The 21,242-nt window shown below is 52.1% G+C and overlaps 1 protein-coding gene across 4 annotated transcripts; it reads right to left on the bottom strand.

Annotated features, from left to right (window-relative positions):
• Nucleotides 1–9,073: 9,073 nt before the first annotated feature.
• On the bottom strand, nt 9,074–20,443 carry PYROXD2 (pyridine nucleotide-disulphide oxidoreductase domain 2). 4 transcript variants are annotated; one of them, XM_077349410.1, is made up of 17 exons: nt 20,025–20,443; nt 19,543–19,562; nt 19,251–19,344; nt 19,081–19,154; nt 18,422–18,577; nt 18,119–18,272; nt 17,717–17,778; nt 17,332–17,429; nt 16,851–16,992; nt 16,376–16,510; nt 15,539–15,610; nt 15,272–15,359; nt 14,593–14,749; nt 12,254–12,408; nt 11,746–11,852; nt 11,360–11,480; nt 9,074–10,791 (listed from the first exon to the last, which is right to left on the bottom strand). In XM_077349410.1, exons 1-17 carry the CDS (start codon nt 20,245–20,247, stop codon nt 10,721–10,723), a joined length of 1,929 nt encoding a protein of 642 aa, XP_077205525.1. In that variant the 5' UTR covers nt 20,248–20,443; the 3' UTR covers nt 9,074–10,720. The 4 variants fall into 4 exon arrangements, with proteins under 4 accessions (XP_077205525.1, XP_077205526.1, XP_077205527.1 ...); XM_077349411.1 differs by lacking the exon at nt 15,272–15,359 and having other exon boundaries at nt 15,538–15,610; XM_077349412.1 differs by lacking the exon at nt 16,376–16,510.
• Nucleotides 20,444–21,242: the final 799 nt, after the last annotated feature.

The raw sequence follows: 21,242 nt of genomic DNA, 5'->3' as shown, positions 1-21,242 counted from the left end.
ATGGAGGAGAGGGGCATTGAACCCTTTCCCTGACTGTTGGCGGTTTCTGTGTTGACTGAGACCTCAGCTGTTGGACTTGCCTTTGGTCTTTGAGGAAGGGTGGGAGGAGAATCACAGAAAATTGTCCAAGGGGAAATAGGAAAGCGTCATTGGGCGTGAGAAGTATTAAGCTCCCATGCCCACCTTGTTTTCCTCATGACATGTAGGTTGGCCCATCCATAATCTTTGTGTTTGGTTGTTTACACATTAACAATAATAAATAGGTCCAATGTGCAGCTCTTCCTTTCTGTCCATCAATACAGTCAGTGTGGAGTGATGATCAGAGAGTCCGACTGGGTTCAGCTCTTTGTGTTCATGATGCTCAGGGGGTAGCCAGCTACATCTTCTCTAGCCTGACTTCTCTCCCTTTGCTGTTGTGTGTAGAAAATGGAGGAGTGGAAAAATGAAGAGTACCCTGAGATTTCTGGAGGAAGGCTGGGGTAAAAACGTTATAAACAGATAATGCCAAGAGCAATGATATTTATTTGTTTGATTAGAATGCGCCCCCCACCTTCCTTCTTCAAGCAAAGAGCCAAGACAGTTTACAATAAAAAGCCACTTTAAACTAATGCTACCATACAATAAACAGCACTGGAAATCTCACAGTGGGTCACAGTCTTTCCCCCCAGCTCTCACCACCTCAGGCCCTCTTTGAAGAAGAAGAAGAAATGCTGCTTTTCTCGAGCCCAAGGTCACCCAGCTGGCTGCATGTGGGGAAGCAGGGAATCACACCCAGCTTAGCCAGATTAGAAGTCTGCACTCCTAAGCACTACACCAAGTTGCCTCTCTAGCTTGGTACTTTCCCCAACTCTGTCACATGCTCTCTGATATACAGCAACCCAGAACTGCATACAGTAATCCAAATAAGGCTGCCTGACAGCGCTAGACTAAGGTATGGAAGTATTGGCCACTTTGTTTTCAACCCTTTACTCAGTAATTCCTTGCCATTTTACACTGTTAATAATAAAATAGAGAAGGGGACAACACTGTAAGCCATGCTAGTTCCCCACTGAGGATCTCCACAGAGCAGCTGTGGCTCAGTGACAGAGCATCGGCTTGGCACTCAGAAGGCCCCAGGTATCCCCGTATCTCCAGTTAAAAGGATCAAGGATGTGTAAGGTCTCTGCCTGAGTCGTTGAAGAGTCTCTGCCAGTCAAAGGATGCAATACTGACTTTGATGGGGAATGGTCTGGTTTCAGTAAAAGGTAAAGGTAAAGGTATCCCCTGTGCAAGCACTGAGTCATGTCTGACGCCCTCTAGCGTTTTCATGGCAGACTCAATACGGGGTGGTTTGCCAGTGCCTTCCCCAGTCATTACCGTTTACCCCCCAGCAAGCTGGGTACTCATTTTACCGACCTCGGAAGGATGGAAGGCTGAGTCAACCTTGAGCTGGCTGCTGGGATTGAACTCCCAGCCTCATGGGCAAAGCTTTCAGACGGCTGCCTTACCACTCTGCGCCACAAGAGGCTCTTCTAGTTTCAGTATAAAGTATAAAAATTTCATGTATTCATGTGAAAATAAATATAAATGTAAGAATATAACCCTTTAAAGTCACTTTATAATAAAAGGGATCAAAAAATGCCTGTTCACTTAAAAGCATAATCACTGCCTTCACTGGGTCTGACCATTTGCTATATTCATTACTTTCTTGCCCTAGCTTTAGGGGATATGCATAACTACTTGGAAAGCCTGCTCCTTGTCCATTGTTTACATCTTGTAGCAGTTGCTTTTCCGAATGGCTGTGCAATCTCCTGCCTGTCCGTTAAAAGCCACTGATCTCCCTGTCCTCCATAATTAGGCCTAGTCATTTCTTTTAGCTCTGTTTAGTGACATGGGCCATGGCCATATCCTCTGCTTGCAAGTTATGAAGACTAAGAGAGCTGTGAAAAGGTTTCTGAGCATATGAGCACTGATACCATGTGAGGTTATTTGAGGAGGAACCTCAGGACTGGAAAGAGCAGGAGTTTGCATCTATGAGTGTGAACATAAATTCATCTATATTAAAATCCAGTTACATTAACTGCTCAAAAAAAGGGAGGCAGAAAACAGTTCTTCATGGTGTCTAACCTAACTGTAGCCACAGGTGGGCTACCCAATGATTTCCAACTCACTGATGCCATAATTTTGTTCTGCTCTTTCCAGTCCTGAGGTTCCTCCTAAAGGTTTGTCAAAGCCCTGTAATTATGCTCCTCAGCTCTACTCTGGCTGTGTTAGCTCTTAGTCTGCTGCTTTTCCCAAGCAACATTCTGTAATGGGAGCACCTGAAGCTTTAATGGTTCAAGGACATCAGACCCAAGGCACATGGGGGGCAATTCAAAGGGAGGCTGGTGGGTGGGTGGGAAGAAAAGAAGAAAGCAGGGAAGGTTGGGAGGCTGCCAGGAGAAAATAATGAGAAGGGTTACAGGGGAAAGTAAGGTGCCCCCTGCAAGTCGATGAAGGAACTCTGTCTCACAACTTGGCCAGGCCCTGTGGTTGGCCAGGCCTTCTGCCATAGTTTTCCTGGGTAGAAGCTGCAGGAACAAGTAAAAGGCGGGTAGGCTGGGGAGTGGGAAACAGAGAAGGAAGCAGGAAAAGGGGAGAGGCTATGGGGACAGAGGAAACAGTGGGAGAGGGAAAAGTGAGATCCCCCCACAAGTCCTTGTGGGTCTACTGCTTGTATGTTTCAGAGGGGATTTGCTAAGATGCGGTTAATTATTGAACACAGTCAGTTTCCAAAAGATCCTCTGTTAACAATCTGGAAGCAAGAGAAAAGATAATAAATTTGTCTAGCTACGGTGTCTAGGAGGGTCTCTTGCATGAATGTCTTGAAAATGGGGGGATAGTTTATGTATACTAATTTTAGAACAGAAATTGCTGCCTGAAGCAGCCTGCAACGCAAATCTGAAGGAGGGTACAACAAGACTCATGAACGATGGCTAAAATTATACTCAAGCCTTTGCTTCACAGGTACTTATGCTTGCCTTGGCCAATATGTGGTCAGGAGGACACAGCACAGAAGGAACAGTTGCAAGGAGGCAGCATAGTGGGACTTATAACCTCTCCTCTGAAAGCAAGTGAAGCATTTTAATGGAGACTACCTAACCCATGGATTAGCCAGTTCTCATCAGATGGCAAGACAACAGACCCAGGAGGGGCAGCATATATAATTAATAATAAATCTTGGAAGCTAAGCAAGATTGGCTCTGATTAGTACTTGGATGGGAGACCACCAAGGAAATCCAGGGTCACTATGCAGAGGCAGGCAATGGCAGAGCACCACTGTTTGCCTCTTGCTTTAAAACCTCTGTGCCGGGGTGGCCAAACAGTGGCTCTGCAGATGTGCATGGACTACAATTCCCATGAGCCATGCTGGCAGGGTTGTCCTATGGCAGCTGTGACTGGATGGCACTTTACACACACCTAGCCCATAGAAGCTCAGGGGAACAGAGGGAGAGAGAAGACCAGAAAGACACCCTCCAGGATACCATGCTTGTCTCAGCATTCTCCGAAACCTAAGAATGCCGGCTGGTGAGGAGCTTCCTCCAAGCAGTGCCTGAGAAGACCAAACAGGCTCTCTCTTGCCGCAGTGAACGGCTGGCCACTCTAGCCTCTGTTGGTCAGCTGACTTCCCAGGGGGAGAGGTAATATGATGCATTCCTTTCACATTAGGATGGACAGCCTCCAATTGGAGCAGAGATGTCTCCCAGAATGGTAACTGATTACCAGCCTACAGAGGTCAGTTTGTTTGTCTGGAGAAAAATTTCTATGGGACACCAGAGCTTCCAGGTGAAATCCCTCCCTCAGTTCCCCCCTCCACGGGCACTGCCCCCAAATCTCCCAGAATCTCCCAGACTGGAGATCACTACCCTGCTTGATTTGATTCCTTTCCAGGGTAGTGTGTTTTCCAATAAATTGGCTTGATTTATAAAGCTCACCCAGCATGGGTGGGTGGTGGTTGGTCTTGCTCTCCTTAGAATTCCCCAAAGAGCCTTTGACCTGCTCAGTAAAGCTGAGCTAAATGCAACCATTCCCTCGGGTCTTCATCTGGCCTTGCTGGTCAAGGTCTGTGGCCAGGCAACCCTGCCCCACCGCCAGCCCAATTGTGAGGCCAGAGATAAACAGGAAATGGTGTTGTGTGTGTCCAAGCCCAGCAGGACTGTGCCAGTAGCTACAGGCTGTTTGTTTAGAGCTTCAGGAGCAGGTTCCTGAGAGGAGGAGCCAGAAAAAAAACATGACCCCAAACGCCCCTTGAGCTCATCACAATGTCAGTGCTTCCGAGCTCTTCCTAGGGAAGGGCAGAGCTGGTTGTTCCTGGTGGGCTGGGCTGAATGAGCATCCTGCCATTTCTTGGTACCCAGCCAGGTCCCACGGATACCTTCTGGAGCCCAGCTTGCTCGATTGAGAGCTGCTGTTGGCACTGTTGTGACGTTTCTCCCCATCATGTGTCTCCTGGCTAAATGATGTCAGGGTGCTAGCACCTGCCAGGGAACCAGTTCCCTCCAAAGCTATTGCTTGTGAGTGACCCAGGAGGGTCAGCCATGAGACAGCTGTCCTGTGCAAAATAAGAGGAGAAATGGGCACAGGGCTGACTGGGTAGAGTGAGTCATGAGAAGGGAGCTGTTCCTCCTATGGGTTACAAGGAGGGGACTCCTCCTGCTCCATCGTGTCTCAAAACAACTTCTTTTCATGCCAGTCATACCACTGCTGGGGAGACACGCCAAAGTACACCAGTGTGCAGGGATCTGTAAAGGTCATGGTTCCAGGGTGCTGCTAGGGAGACAACCGGCCTCTCAAACTCAGGTTCCTCTGGGGTAACTGACGGCATGGAGAAACAGGAGTAGCTGAACCAGTGCTAGAGTCATGCCTCACCTAATCGCTACCACTGTACCACTGATCACACTGATGTCATTTTATTGTGCATCCATCCTAATGCTATTGCTTAGGACGGTCAGAATTAAGCAACTTGACATGTTTTTTCTACCCTTCTTCTAAGGAGCTCGGGACATGGTACCATCTCCTTTACCCACACAACAACCCTGTGAGGGAGGTGACACTTAGCCCAAGAAGCTTTATGGCTGTGTGGAGGTTTGATTCCATTTTTCACAGCCTTTCTTTGTTTAAGACTATTGTAGAGAAAGGGGTTTTTGAAGCAGACCTGGCAGAACAGGTAAACAAAGAAAAATGCTTATTCAGGAGCAAGTAATGACAGCATAACATCAAGAACATAAAATTACAAGAAACATGACCTCATCCCAGATTAGCTGTATACTAAATTAACTTTGGAGACAGAAAATGTCAAAATCAGAGCTGATGCCTGGGTAAAAGAATGCATGATTCTCTTTTTTTTCTCCTCCAGATAGAAAACAGATTTTTCTCACTTGCACAGACACAGGCTTCAAATTCATAATAAATGTATTCAGGGGTATACATTAAAGTCAAAAGAGAGCTATTTTTATGAAAAAGTGATGCACTGAGATGGAGGGTTTAATGACATCATGAACCAGGGCGGGCTGATATGCACACCCATTTTAGTTTTAATTCAGATTAGACTCATCTATGGAAGAAAGCACAGTTATTGAATAGCTGGTGAAGCTATGAAAACTCTGCAGGGGACAGCTGCCACAGCAGCAGGTGTGAATAGAGGCAGACCTGACATATGGTACCGACAGAAAGAAAGCAAGGTTGCCCAGTCAGGCCCAATCAGTGAGTGCAACAGCCCTGCCGCTCCAAAAACTGGCCAAGAGGAGTAGCAAAAGATACTATCAACTTTCCCCACAAGAGGCAGGGCTGGCTGCTTCCTGTGGATTGTTCACCAACAGCCCAGCCTGCTGGCACAGATGCGCTCCCCCCCCCCCCGGTTTATAATGGGGACAAGCCTCCCCACTGATTTAGGACTGTTCAAGCAGGACAGAGGATCAAAGCAATGCCCAAATCCACAGGGACTGGCATGTGAGGCTGCTTTACTTTGCCCATCAGCCTCCTATGGTCTGAGGTGTCCCAAGAGGCTCTCCAGGGTCTCGACTCAGGCCTTTTGGGGCCCCTTTCCTAACTAAGTGGGGATGCCAGGACTTGGACCGGGACCTTCAGCATGCAGAGTGAGGCCTGGCCCACACACAGTGACGGCTCCCTTCCCTCCTCCACTGGTCTGCCTAGGAGGGATGGGGAGGAATCGGTTTGCGGATCGGTTTCAGGAGTGTTGCAGATTGTCAACGACGTTGTGCATAACAGCAAAACAGTAGCGATTTCAATTTGCAACCATTGTGCAAATTTTGAACGAGTGTGGAATGGCCCTTAGGGTCGATGAGATTTGCTTTGTGCTGAGCCAAGGCCCGTCTCCTCCGGTGGGGGAGGGGAAGGGGGCGGGGTCCATAAGCCCAAGCGTCTCTCCAAGCCGCTCGCGGGAGGCAGAACCTCCTGCCCGACCCCCCCCCCCCCATTCACACACACACACACACACACACACCCGGGCGCAGGAGGGCCTCCCGCACGCCTTCCTCGCAGGCAGGCCGGGCCGATCCCTTCTGCCTCTCCTCCGCCGCGGTGTCAGGACGGAAGGCGTGTCTTCGTGCCCTGCCTGGGCTCGTCCTCACGGCTCTGCCAGGCCGACGTGGCGCAGGGCGGCGGCGAGCCCCGGCCCCAGCACGTGTCCGCCCCTCGGCCCGGCCTGTCCTGCGGTTAGCGGCCGGGAGCAGCTCGGGCGGCACTAAAAACAGCCCTGCCGGGAGCTATTCTCTGCCCGCCCGCCCGTCAATATTTATTTAGGTGTCTCAGGTGCAGCCCCGCCTGCCGGGCACGCTTTCTCGGGGGCGGGCGGGAGGCAGGCGGCGGCAGGAAGCGGAGGCAGGCGAGGCGAGGCGAGGCCGCGGCCGTTCAGCTCCCCGTGGCGCGGCGAGGACGGGGCAGAAACGCTGAGCCCGACCTGGGAGTCCCGCAGATCACGGACTCGAGCACGCCTTGGCCGTCCAGCCCACCCCTCGGGGAAGGCCGGTCGGCGGTGTGTGTGTTTGTGTGTGTGTGTGCGTGTGGCGGAGGCACCTCTCGTGCGCGGCAGTTTGGCCCAAAGGCTTCTTCGCCCGGCGTGGCCGCCACTTCGCTCCTTGACAGGTGCCGCCGCATCGTAGCATCCGCCCCGTCGAAAGCCACCTGCATCCGCGCCGCCCAGGCACGCTCCCGCCCAGCAGAGGAGAGGCAGGGCAGGGCAGGGCATTACAGAGTTGGCTGGAGGAGGTCCAGGGGACCGCCTCGGGATCCCCACTTGGCCACTCGGGGACCCCAGGTCCTTTTCTCTCAGCCTGACCTCCCGCGCAGGCTGGGGGCTGGGAGGAGAAACAGGGCCGGGAGCAAAACTGTTGTCCGCTTTAGGGAGAACGACGGGGCAGAAATATATTAAACAAGTACAGACAGCCGCCTCCTTGTTATCCCAGGGCCTAAACGGTGGGGCAGCCGCCCTTCGCGGGGCGGCGGAGATCTCGAGGCACGCAGCGCCGTCTCTCCGCCGCCGCCCAGTGCGAAGCGAAACCTGTCGCCGTTGCTTGCCCTCTCCTGCCACCTGCTGGCGGAAAGAGGTTTGCGCCCCTCGTCCTTCCCTGCCCCTGGGGCTGCGGCAGTTCTAGGCCCTTTGGCCAGGGTCAGTTCCGTTCGGATGTCCCACACGGCCCGCGGGCAGAGAGATGACATTTAGTCTGCATTCAAATGATCTCCTTGATTCAAAGGCGGCTCTGAGATAAGGGGTTACAGTCCTGCAGAGGCCGCAGGGATTAATTTAGCCCAAAGTCAAATAAAATATTGGCGGGAGAAGGAACAGGACAGAAACCTTACTACTTTCAGGATGCCTTATCAGTGTGTGATGTTTTTCTTGCAGTAGCCTAGTTCACACATGACAGTCAACGCACATACATGTTTGTACGAAAGCCTCTGCGTGTGCCACTTCATCTCGGAAACCAGGGGCTGGCCTCTGGCTGTGAGGATTGCATTGCATGGGTTGGCATTGACTGTAATATGAGGGTTACTCAACTGTGAGTATTCTGTACATGGGTCGGGCCTCATTCACTGTTGACATCAGCACAAGGCTTGAGAAGGTCATTGGACTGGGAAGCCCTCCTCCACATAGGAGGTAGCCCTGTTGTGCTTCTTGTGTGTCACTCTTGCAGACAATGAATAAATAAATTGAATAGTCTGGGGGGGGGATACTCCTTGAATGCAGAAGAGCCCGTGTCCTCAACTCCTCAGGAAATCATTTCAGCCCCAAGGTCAGCCTGTACTCTGACTTTGCATTGCCTTTTTCTTCTCTTAGCAACTTGAAAAATACCTCCAGTGAACCCTTCCTTCCTACCCTTGCAATAGTGGAGTACCTACTTCTCAGGTGCCAGGCCAGGCCACAGTCCAAAAAGCACTCACCATCCTTACTGTTGTCAGACTGTACCTCAAGCGGAAGGACGAGCGTTGTGCTTGCCAAGTACTACTGGTGAAGCTAAAATAGCTGTGCTTCACACGTTCATGATATAAAACAATAAGAGGAATGAAATCCTATTAGCAAGGCAGTTCTAGCTACCTTATTCTGGCGTTGGTCATTTTTTCCTGGTTGCTCACTTAAGCAAGAGAAGCAACACTGCCACCAAGTGGCAACTGTTGGTCTAACCATGACAATTGTCTTCCATGGACTCGCAGAGATTGTTTGCTTCTCCTTATGTTATGAACACAAGCTATAAGGAAGCTCTTCAGGCGGGTGTCCGTGTTGGTCTGAGGCAGCACTGGACTCATACTTTATAAGGAAGGCCAGCTTCTGTCCTCAGCTTCATGCGGTAGGTTTCAGCCAGACAGCCCCAAGAGCCATATCAGAGTCACGTTCTCCTGAGAGCTGGGGCACTAAGCATGTGCATGGGGTTAACTGTTCAAAGCTAATGGTGCTTGCATTTCAAATACTGGAAATTACAAGCTGAGGCAAAACTAGTGCGGCAGGGAACACAGACTGCACAGGGAGCAGCAGTGGGGTGGTGCAGCCCTAGAGTCTGGGCTCCCTCACGTGGCATCAGAGAGAACAAATGCCTTGACCAAGTTCGTATACAGCAGGGGAGCTGCTGGGACATTTATTGTAAATAATGCATTTTCAGTTTCCCCACAACAGAAATTTTGACTTCATCCTGTAAAACATTTAGTGTTGCCTCGGTAATTGTATAGACTTCACATCCACAAGCAAGCTTGTCAGGATGATGAAAGTCCACCTACCGATGCTCCACAACTCCCATCCATTGTAAAGGCATCCTGTGACGGGTATCCAAGCGAGCTGCACTGACATGGATGGATGCTGCTTGACAGCTGTCCTTTGGAAGGAGCCCCTGGAGGCAGCGGACAGTCTGCCGGAGGGTTGCAGCCTGGGCTCTTTTGCTTGCTGCACCCCTACAACGGTGAGCAATATTCTTATACAGAAAGATCAGGATTTCTTTCTTTAAAGGCTCTCTAAACTTTGAACACACGTTTTCTAAAGGGACAACTGGTAATGATTTTTCAATCATTCCTTCACATGAAGTCAATCCATCATTGCTTGGGAGGAAGGCACAATATCGATTTCTTTCCTTATTGTGTCAACACATTTTGGCGGCTGTCCATGTACCAATTAAGCTGGAGTATTTAGATTTAAGCTGATTTATGCACAGGGGTTTCAACAGAATTGAACTGGATTAACTGATCTGTGAACCAGGTTGCTTAGTGCACAAATCCCCGAATGGTCCCTGTCAGAGAGGGCAGCTGACTTCTGGCCACTGCCCAGCTGGGATTTGCGGCCAGAACATCGAGTGATGTTTGCAAGCAGCTGCTCTTTGTGAGTGAGAAATATGGCTCTTTGGGAACGGGGCTCAGCCAGGCATGACCGGCCCTGGCTATGGAGCCACAAGGTCAGGTGATGTGAGCACACTCTCCCGGCCCCTTGGTTAAGATGACAGGCAGCTCGGCTCTGTTCCTTAGATCAAGAGATGCCAGGCCTCTGAGCTCCTGGGAGTGGGGATTGTGACATGTTTGGAGCACAAGGTGGCAGAACGCCCGGGTTTCAACATTTTCAGGGACAGAAACCAGTATGTTGTGTTAAGTTGTGTTAAGCTCTTAACAATGGCATCTTGAGCAGAGTTACACTCTTCTAAGACCACTAACAGCCCTGGACACAGAACGGTGTAACTCTGCTTAAGACTGGAAGAAAGCATTAATGCTGAGGAGCTCCTGCCAAAACTCTGAGAGCCAGACAGTCTCACAGTGAAACCTGAAGCACAGCCACCTGATCAAATCCATCAATGGGCTCAGAAGGGAGTAACTCTGCTTAGGATGGCCCTACAGAGGACTGGCCTGTCTTTCCCATGGAAAGCCGCCAGCAGACTCAAATTGCGGTCTCTTCTTGTATGGGAGCAGTGGGCTGCATCCCTCAAACTGGCCTCGGAGGAGGGCACACAGCAAGCACGACTCCCAGCTGAACGGCAGCACCATGGGTGGAGCCTGCCAGCCAGCTGCCAGCCTGCTCCGAATGGGCTTGCGGCATGCACACGTCCAGTGGCAGGGGGCACTGCCCATCTCTTCCTCTGACTGCCAGGAGGGTAATGCTTGAGGATGGCAACCCTGAAAAGAGTTGGAGAAGCTGCTCGGCCGAATCACATCTGGCTGCTTGTCTGCCAACTGGTGCAGTTTCTTCAGCTGGGGTGTCCCAAGGGCTCCAGCCAGGTCACTGTTGCCGGAAATCGTCCAGAGCTGTTCTGGCAGCATTGCGGCCTGCAGCTCCCATGACTCCTCCTCCTGGGGTGGGGGTGGGGGAGAAATTGGAAGGGTCAGTTGAGCGACTCACCTGCACAGTAACCCCCTCTAGATGTTAAGCGCCAGAGCCCTTGGGGGTGGCAACCATCAGCAGCCACGGCTGAGGACAGTGCTAGATGCATTTCCCCACATGCTTCCAGCCCCACTCCCTACCAACATAGGGAAGGAGGCGGCCACCCTGGCTGCAGCCCCACCCTTGCTGTCCCCCCCCCCCCACACCCCTTACACACTCCTGTTCAGTTTATGCAGGGACAAGAACTGAGTGGCCGGTCACCAGCCGTGGGGGCACAGAATTAGAGCTGGGGAGGGGGCTGCGGCTCACAAGCTGAGTGCCTTGGCCGGGCGCTGCTCTTGGGCAGAGGAACCTGAAAGGGAGACCATACTGCTGCACTCTCACCGGAGAAGAGCTGGAAGAACAGCTCCAGACACCCTGCAGGGAGTGCAGCTCCTTGAGTGTTGCCGCTTCTGGCCAGAGATTTTTAGGGAGACACAATCCAGGAGCCCCTCCCCCCTCATCCTCCAGCCCCTGCTGCCCCTCCCAGACACATACCGGGATGAGCCCCGCTGCCGCAGAGGTACAGGCCTTGGACTGGAGACCGGTAGCCGGAGTAGGAGGGCACAGGCCGGGCAAAATACAGCTGGTCTAAAGACATGGCTCCGTGGAAAATATTCTGAAACACCAGAGGCAGCATCGCATGAGAACTCCGCCCCACAGGCAGGGACGCCTCTCTGAGTTGCAGCCCAAAGGAACTCAAACTGCACGGGGGGGGGGGAGGTCTGTGTGCAGCAGGAGGGGGAAAGACCTTTAATTCACAAAGATGGAGACTTTACTCTTTGCCCTATCAGTGAGGCACACCAACACATCTGCCGTGTGAGCTCATGGCGGGCGGGCTACACTGAGCGGGCAGAGGGTTGTGGTTCTCAGAAAGTACGTACCCCGCCAGGCAAGCCGAAGATCCGTTCAAGGTCTGGTGGTGTTAGAACATCTCTGCCGATGACGGAGGCCTTGAATCCGGGTGCATAAGCCTCAACGCAATCAAACACTAGGAGGAGAAGACTCTGGCACTCACAGGGGAACTGGAGCTGGGCAAGGTGTGGCTGGCTCACCCAGAACCGAGCAAGTCAACATCTGCCTTCCAAGGGACTTCAGCACTCAGAACAGCATGAGTGCAAACTAGAACTGCATCATGGCTGAAACTCTCCCACTCCACCCCAAAGAGAAGCACGGAGGAGCAAGCAGCTTTCTACGTAATGCCAGGGGCTATGTCTGTGTGCGCAGAGGAAGGGACTACGTAGGTCCATGTGCACATCTTCCCATGCTGTAGCACGGTTTGTAAGCCAAGTGGGAAGCATGATCCCAGGGACCAGTCCTAGAACTGGAATATTCTCCCCAATCATAAAGTTGTGCATACACACACACACACCACACCGTCCATGGTGGTACCTTGGTCAGCATAGGCATCACGCTCTTGATTATTCCATTGCTTCCCTCCAGCCAGTGTGTAAGGAGTGTACTGGGTGAAGAGAGAGACCACATGACAGCCAGGGGGAGCCAGTGTGGGATCCAGGGCAGACGGGAGGCACAGTTCAATCATGGGCCTGCAATCAGACAAAGAGATGCTGCTGGGCAGTGCTGGGTGGAGAAGGTCCAGAACAGCCTCTGGTGCCACTTCTGCTGTCAGGCCTCACTTCCCCTTTAGTTACAGCCGGGAGTTAAGAGAGCTGACTCTGCTCTGACGACAGTCCTGATGGGGACAGACTGTCCCCAGCAGAACAAAAGGCCTCCCCAGGGCCAAAGCAGACCTGATACAGAAGAGCTGAAACAGAAGCAAGGCAAACTGGTGGTGCTTCTAATCTGGTCCAAGAACTGGTGCTGAATTTAAACCCTTTCCTACCCCCAGATCAGTTCTCCAATATAGTCATACACTCTTTGAAACTGCTATTAGCCCTGCTTTTTTTTTTCCAGGGGGGGGTAACAAAAGTACTACAAGGGATGATCCCCCCCCCCCCAGAATCAAAACATGTGATGCCAGGGCAATATTTCATCTTTAGGGACTGGTCTTCCAAAAAACCCTCACTGAATAAACAGATTCTGGGCAGGGCAGGTGCTGTGGAGGCTATTCTTGCTTTGCCTCCCATTGCAGTCCCCGCTGGAAACAAACTACTGATAGCTATAAGATGCCTGCTTGTTTTCAGGAGGGTGGGGGAGTCCCAGTGAACTCTTAACGAAGTGGCACTTTGAAGACCACCCAGGTTCTTGTGGGATGGTCCTTTGTGACCCAGAGAGCCTCTTTTTCAGAGGCATGAAGTGATGCACCCAGCTGGCAGAGATACACAAAGTGACAAAGCACAGCACCAGACAAGAGAGTAAACGATCCACACAGAGGACCTTCCTTCTGATATGTAGACATGGAAGTGTTAAGTTCCTTTCCATCCAAAGGAAGTGAGAGCAGGCAGGAAGTCAAGGTTTCTGACAGGACAGATTTTTAAAAAATAAAAATGGCATAATAACGGGGGTGAGACGAGGAAGGGGTTGAGGAGACACAAAGCTCCTTCTTGTTATCAGGAGGAAGCAACAGAAGATCCAGCCGCTCCGGTGCAAGGAGGCCGTGCATTTCAATGAGGCCGGCTGTGCAACACTCATCCCAGGAGTATCCCAGGGGCTGCCAGACACTCCAGGGGCTCCCCTAGCTAATGAAATGGCAAGTGAGCAGGAGGAGAGAGTTTCCCACCGTGCTCACAGGATTAGAAAGACACAGGGGAAGAACTTGACAATATCCATTTGTTTTGCTGGAACGTGAGTCTTATCTCATTAAACCAGGATTGCATCACGGCAAGGCCCGGGCATGGGGAGAGATGCCAGAAGGAGGATGGTGTTCACAATCCAGCTTCCTCTTACAGTTCAGAGTTCCTCTGCACTTTCCATTTTTCTCTTTTTGCAGTAGGTCACCCCCCCACAGAGAAGCCTTTGATTTGTGAGCTAGAGTAGTGCAGTAAGTGAGGACGTGGGGGCCTGACTTTGCTAATCCCATCATTGCTTAGTGAAAGCAGCTCTGGAGAACTATGGGGAGTAGCATGGGCTACTCACTGCAGCTTCAGGGGAACAAAGTCAGCTTTAACCACTTAGTTGATTCACATCTACAGAGGCCACACATCAAAATCACAAGATGTCATAGTCCTCCTGTATACTGCATTGGTCAGACCACACCTGGAGTACTGTGTGCAGTTCTGGAGGCCTCACTTCAAAAAGATCGTGGACAAAATTGAGAAGGTTCAGAGGAGTGTGACGAGGATGATCCTGCACTTGGGGGTCAAGCCCTGTGAGGAAAGGCTGAGGGATTCAGGAATGTTCAGCCTGGAGAAGAGGAGGTTGACAGGAGTATTTTCTTTAAGTATTTGCAAGGTTGTCACCTGGAGGAGGCCAGACAGTAGTTCCTGTTGGCAGCAGATAGGGCCTGCAGTAACAGGTTTAAACTACATGTAGAACAGTACCGGCTAGATAGCAGGAAAAAGGTTTTCACAGTCAGAGTAGTTCAGTAGTGGAATCAGCTGCCTAAGGAGCTGGTGAGCTCCTCCTCACAGGCAATCTCCAAGCAGCAGCTGGACAGATATTTATCCTGGATGCTTGTTTAGGCTGATCCTGCATTGAGCAGGGGGCAGGACTAGATGGCCTGTATGGCCCCTTCCAACTCTATGAATCCTGGCAAGGAGGAGTGTCAAGAACCCCCTCATCTGCTCACCTGGGCCAACTATTCTGTGTAGGATTGATGTTTGCAAAAGTACCTGCTAGAGGGCCTCCCGTGAGAGACATCCTCAAAGGCCTGGTGCAGTGTGTCCATGTCCTCGCAGTTCAGGTGGATGGAGCACTGATGGTGAGGTAAAGGACACCCATCACTGGTATTTGGGGCTGCAAGGAAACTGGGCAGCCGGTCCACAGCCACTGGGGACAAAAGCAGCAGAGGGTGAGGCTTAAGCAATTAAGGCCAGCTTTCCACATGGCAAATATGAACTAAGCTTTTCTGAGGCACACTTTCAAGCACACACCAAAATTATCGGGATGTGTATGCATGTAAAGTGAGCAAATTAGGGAATATTTTACCACCAGGCCAAGTACAGGCCTACTAAGCAGGCATGAATGTGTGCCCCAGCCCTCCCTTGATATACACGCCAGTTTTTATTACCAAGGGTGCCTGTGTCAAGGGAGAGAGAATCTTGCCACACGTCCCCTCTTCTTCAGAGACGGCTGCATAAGTGTTCAAGGGGGGGGGGGGGGAATTTAGAAAAGGCATTGAGGCTGGGACTCCCAGGGCAGGACTCCATGAACCTCACCTTCCTTTTGGCCACTAAATTCTGTCAATGGGTCTGAGATGGCATTAATACATTTTGCTCTCTGGAATCCCTGTGAAAGATCTCAATTTAGTAGTGTTCCGATGCCCTCTGTTGGCCATGTGTAATACCTCACCAGGAGGTCCCCTTTTGCTCCGTGGACTTTGGGTAGGCTGCCACAGGGATTCTGTTGTCTTCCTGATGTAAAAGTTGACCAAAGAACCAGAGCAAAAAGTACATCAAACATGGACATAAATGCTATTTGTTTGACAAATGTATGGTGGGTTTCCCCCCCCCCCCCAATTCATCCTTGACTCTGTCACGGCCTGGCACTCATGGGAACATCCAAATAGCGACTTTACATGAGATCTTCTGACCTGTTTGTCTCTCTGCAATGCTCACCGTTGATTTTGGTGACGGGAGAGCGTGTGTCAAATTTTGAAAGGCTCTGCACAAACTCCACCGGGAGTTGCTCCTAGTGAGAAGAGTCACAGACAAAATGAACCACTGGGGACTGACAACCAATCAAGGCCCAAAGCATGATGACACATATCTAGCTGGGAAGTAGAGCCCCATGCATCAATCCCAAGATCCAGTGAGCCCCTGAGAGAGAGAGAGAGAGAGAGAGAGAGAGAGAGAGAGAGAGAAGAGAGAGAGAGAGAGAGAGAGAGAGAGAGAAAGAAAGAAAGAAAGAAAGAAAGAAAGAAAGAAAGAAAGAAAGAAAGAAAGAAAGAAAGAAAGAAAGAAAGAAAGAAAGAAAGAAAGAAAGACAATGAAACAAATGAATACATCAGTTGAGTGACTCAGGCCGCTGCATATTTGGGCAGGGATAACAGCCTTGACTGACAGAGCCTTCCCAAGGACAGCCTAGACTTATTTTAATGGCAACAAACAGTTCCTTGTGAAGACAAGCCAGACAGGACAATCTACAAGACAAAATCAATATAGGACATGAGGCTTAGCTGGTAGAACGAGAGCAGGAAAAAATGGGCTGTAGCTCAACTGTAGCCCAACTTCAGCTGAGCTCAGTCAGTTCTTCTGGAGCTCCTTGAGCTCACCCATGACATGATGCAGCAAAGAGACCTCCCCCAACCCCTTTGCAGGCTCCGGGTCAACCCTGATGGGGGGCAGAAGGAGGGAAGGGAGAAAGGCAGTGTCTGGGATCCAGCCTCCTTGCACCATCCTCTTGAGGCCCTTGTTTCAAAGGCCCTTCCATTCGAAGCCAAGGAGCAGAGCTCACCTTGGGGGTCAATTCCAGAAAGGTGAGCTGTGGAGACGCATTGGAGAGCACCAGGCGGCTCTTCACTTCAGTGCCATCCTGCAGGCCAACACCTCGCACCTTCCCATCAGCACTTAAAAGAACCTGGGCAACCGTCTGCAAGGTTGAGCGTAGGGGTAAGCAGAGAAGGGCAGCCTCCCACATGTCTTGCTGGAGGCAGGAGGCAGGATCTTGGGTTTAGCCTCCACTCCTCACACAAAGATACCCAGTGGGGCCAACAAGTGCAGGGCAAGGTTGTCATGTCCTCAGGACTATGTTGAGAGGGTACAGTTATTTCTTATACTGCAGGTGGAACCTGGCTGTCCCTTTTATCCAAAATGACTGACATTTCAGCTCTGAGATAACCTTCCCCCTCCCCACATCTGTACAACATCTTCTCCCCCAACAGCCTTTTCAGGGGAAGATCAGGCACACCACTTCAGACTCAGGGACACACCTTCTCAGTGAAGATCTCTGCCCCAAGCATGGTAGCAGCACGAGCCAAGGCCTGGGATAGCTCCCCCATGCCACCGGTCACATAGCCCCAGGCCCCCTGGCGCCCCTCGAGCTCACCCATGACATGATGCAGCAACACATACCTGCAAAAAAGACTGAAGGTTACGGGATTCCCAGACCAGGGCAAAAGCTGCAGCTTTTCTGGGGCACAAGATGGTCAGAAGCACCATGACAGGCTTGGCCCTCTCACTGATTTCTTGGCCTCCTTCCATGGAGCTTCTCCAGCCTCAAACAAATGCCAGGCTTGGGATCTCAACCATCTCTGCTTGTGCCCAGCAAAGCCTGCCTGCAGATCTCCACTGATTTCAGACACTCAGTGAAGGTACAGGATTTGGGCCCTGTTGTGAGTGGGGAGGAAACAGAACTCACAGAGACAGGCTGGACAGAGAACTAGGGATCCGTCCACCTGACTCGGTCCTTACCCACTGCCTGGTGTATGAGGACCAGCCATGGCACCAATCACAGCATCTGTGGCCAGTGTTGCTTTCAAAGGCTCAGACTCAAACCAGAGATCCAAGATCTGCAGCAACAGGGAGAGGAAGAGGGCTCTTCAAGGAGTTCCTAGAAAGACCTCGGCCATGTGCCACCCTCTCTGGCAAACACGGTGGCACAGCAGCCCAGGCTTCTATGCTTACTGCGACATACCACAGAATGCAGAGGAAAGTTTTCCAGACTTATTTGGGAGCAGCTGTTCCCAGGCTGGGGGAAGAGACAGCTCTCCACTAAGGCAATGATGTGGCTCGAACACAGAAGCAGCAGAACCATTCAAATATAGGGGAGAAGCTTGGAGGCTCTGGTTCCACTCACCTTGGAAATGGGGGCTGTGAGGACCTGGTAATACTGGGGAAGCCGTTTACCCAGAGCAAAGCCTGGCAAGAAGAAAACCGGGGTCACATGTGGCACAAGCAAAGCTCAGGAAAAGAAAGCATTCCTCTTACGCACAACTGCGATTACCCTTCAGAGACAGGTCCACAGGCAGCCCCGGACCCAGAAGGTGCAGTGCATGGCCCAGTCAGCCCCTGCAGCATGGTAGTGAGAAGAACCACAGGACCACAGAATGGGACCCCCGGATCTGGGCCATTCTAGGCCAGGGATTCTGTCTCCTATGTATGCCATGCAAGGGCCTTTGGAAAGAGATCTTGATATGTGTGCATTTGGATTTGAAGCTGGCTGGATCCCCCCAAGGCCTAGTCATCACTCCCCCCTTACCTGCACGAAACAGGGTCTGCACTCCTCGCAGTGCCCGGAGCCGCTGAAGCAGAGAGCCCTGACCAAACGCACCCATGTCCACAGGACAAGCATCTAGCAAAGGGTCTATTGCGGACACCAAGCGGCTCATGAATGCTTCATACTTGGGAAAGGCCTGCAAAAGGGAAGGGAGAAGAAAACTGCTGGTATCGGCCCAGACCACAGTCTTCCCTTAAAAAGCAGGCCTCTTTCTCCCTATTTGAGCCCTGCTTCCTGTGCCACACAGCTAGGCTTATTTTGCTTCCCCATCTGTTTTGTCGATACCTGGGCATCCCGCACAGAGAACTGAGCAATCTGGGACTGTGTTTCGGCCATGTTGTTCCCCAGCAGCAGCGAGCGGGGGGCTTTTCCACCCTGGCTCTCCTCCAGCAATGGGGTGAAGGAGTAAGGATCACGGGGCAGTACTCTTAAGCCGTGCCTCTGCAAGACAAAAGACAGCTTGGCTCCTTTGGGTCCAGATGTGACATGCTAAACTATCACAGACCTTAAAGAGGCAGATCCATTGAGTGGATCCTTGGATATAAGGAAAGCCTTCCCTCTCCCACCTTCATCAGCCTCACCAGAACGAACTTCTGCACACTGGTCTTAGGTGATCCCCCAGTTCTAATACTTGGAGAAAGAGGATTCTATCAACTCTGTCATCAACTCCTTTACTCAGTGTTTTTTCCTATTTTTTTGCCTTCTTAAGCCTATTAAGTGCCAGCCTTTAAGATGTGACCTCCATGAAAAATGGGATACTTGGAGAAGGGAGGGGGATTGCTCTTGACACCTGCAAGAGAATAAGGGTCACAAGTGTGGGGAATTGCAGATACCAGGGAAAAACACCAGCAGGAGAGCCAGAGGCCAGGAGGGGGGTCAGGAATTGCGATTCTTCCCACTGTTTCTGTTTATCTGCCCTCCCAACCCAACCCCCTTTTCAGTACCTTCAGCTCCAGCTCTGAATAAATCTGGGGCCTCAGCAGGCTGAGCAAGTAGGAAGCTCTGGAGAACCGAAAACCTGCAAGACAGCAGATGCCAGGCACACTGAGGGCAGAGGTCTGCCTGCTTGGGGGAAGGGGGGGGGAGAACCGCATGCTGGAATGCGAGGGGTTACCTGGGATAATCTCCTCAGTGACCGCAGCGCCCCCTACCAAGTGTCGCCTCTCCAGCACCGCTGTTTTTAACCCCCCTTTCTGCAGGTAGGCAGCCTGTGGAAGCAGCAGGGGTTACCTCAGCCCAGATTGGCCCCAACCACTCCCCCTCAGGGAGCTTCACAGCCACACACCTGGCTGCCTCCCCCACATTACAACCCCAGGCACATGACCCCCCTCCTCCCCCTCCATAACCACACCCAACACAGGAGGGGGCCGCCACAGCTTCTGGGGGGTGGGGTCCCCAATACTCACAGCCACCAGTCCGTTGTGTCCTGCAAACAGACAAGCGCCCCATGAGACGTCCTGCCCTCTGCACACCCTGCGTCCCACTGCAGGGGCAAACCGAGACCCAATCCAAACAAGCGTGTTCTGCCACAAGGGTGCTTGCATTCCAGGGGCTACAGGACCCTTCTGGCCTCCCTCCTCAGAGCATCGGGCTGCTTCCCCTCGCGTACCGATCACCTACTCAAAGAGACCCGCAGGTCGCTGGATCCTGCTCTGGCCTCCTGCCGCTGCACTCATCGACCTCCGGCCGGGACTGTCTTGCCTCGTCTGGACCAAGAAGTCGGCCGGTCCACTCCACTGCCGAAGAGCCTGCCGTGGCCCCTTCCCGTTCACCCGGCAGCCAAGCGGTTTTCACCAAGCACCACCCAGGTGGCCCGACGGTCACTAGCGGGGCGCCTCACACACACGCACACACGCACACACACCGCCGCTGCTTTCCTGGCACGCACCTGCGCCGATGACGATCGCATCGTATTCGCGTTTCAGCGGGACCCTCGTTCCCGAATGGCCGGATCTGCCGCAGCCCCTGAAGAAAAGGGGAGCGGCCGCCCGGCCCAGCAGCCGACCCCGCCGCGCTGCCGCCATCGTACGGCGGACTTTGCCTCCTAGGCAGCGCCTTCCCTCGGCGAAGGGGCAGCGGGCTGGTCGAGCGCGACGCGCACCGCCCAGCATGCCAGAGGCCTCCTCCAGCGCGGGTCGCCAGGCCTTGGGGGAAGGAGGAGAAGCGGCCGGAACCGACGCCCGGCAGCAGAGGAGGCCCGCGCGGAGAGCGGCGCTGCAGAGCGCCACTCTGGAAGTTGTGGAGCAAAGTTGGAGCCCAGCAGGCCAACAACATTTTCTACAAGCACGCTTCCTCCGGCTGCGCGCACGGAAGCTTGCGCCTTGACTCAAACTGAAAAGATGCCAGCGGACTCGGACTTTGCTCTGCTCCTTCAATCCAACCCACCTGAATCTATCACTTTGGAGGTTAGTTGGGCCTGGAATGCCCAGTGAGGGGGGTGAACTCCGAGTGGGCAAAGTGTAAGGTGACCAGATTTTAACATTGGCAAAGCGGGACACCATTGGCAAAGCGGGACACCATCAACATAAGTACAATTTGCCAGGTGCCCCCAGATGTCCCTCCAAAAGTGGGACAATCTGGTCACCTTAGCAAAGTGTGCTGTATCTTTTCAGGCTGGAGGGGACCACATTTTCACTGCCAGGAATTAACCGTGAAACTGAGCAAAAATGGTGCTAAATCTTGACTATATAGCTTCTGACTGAAGCAAAGAGCTGAAATTATAGTGTCTCTGCATACCCCAACATTCCTGTGCACAGAAAACTTGTTTGGGCAGGGAGAATTTTTGGCTGCAAGAACACACATGTGAGCCCCCAACTAGATAGCACAAGAGAATTCATGGGCATTTATTCAGGTGGAAAGTCAGGATGGGGGTTATTTCTACAGAAACTGTGGGGACCCCCTCCACCTTGCCTTGTCTCACTGTACAGTGTGAACCAATTTGAAAGGAAGATGCTTCTGACAAGGTCAGGGAGGAACAGAGTGTAGGTCCCTGATGCTGTGCAGCCATTCATTTTCCTTGAAGAATTCAGGAGAGCCCCTCCTTTTCCATGGGAATGATGCTGAAATGGTTGAAGCTAATTCCTAACATGACAGAAGTGAGGCAGGC

Source organism: Paroedura picta, chromosome 8 (genome assembly GCF_049243985.1).
Source record: "Paroedura picta isolate Pp20150507F chromosome 8, Ppicta_v3.0, whole genome shotgun sequence".
In the NCBI taxonomy this organism is placed as follows: Eukaryota; Metazoa; Chordata; class Lepidosauria; order Squamata; family Gekkonidae; genus Paroedura; species Paroedura picta.
The sequence above is the reverse complement of the archived record's forward strand: the minus strand, read 5'-3'. Positions and strand labels throughout refer to the sequence as shown.

What these genes read in the sequence shown, in the direction of transcription:
- PYROXD2 (XM_077349410.1), bottom strand. Translation starts at nt 20,247, where the DNA reads ATGCTGGGCGGTGCGCGTCGCGCTCGACCAGCCCGCTGCCCCTTCGCC. An exon ending in CACTGAGGAGATTATCCCAG is followed by an intron (nt 19,155 to 19,250) that starts GTAACCCCTCGC and finishes GCTGTCTTGCAG; the next exon opens with GTTTTCGGTTCTCCAGAGCT. An exon ending in TTCTGGAATTGACCCCCAAG is followed by an intron (nt 15,611 to 16,375) that starts GTGAGCTCTGCT and finishes TCTTCTCACTAG; the next exon opens with GAGCAACTCCCGGTGGAGTT.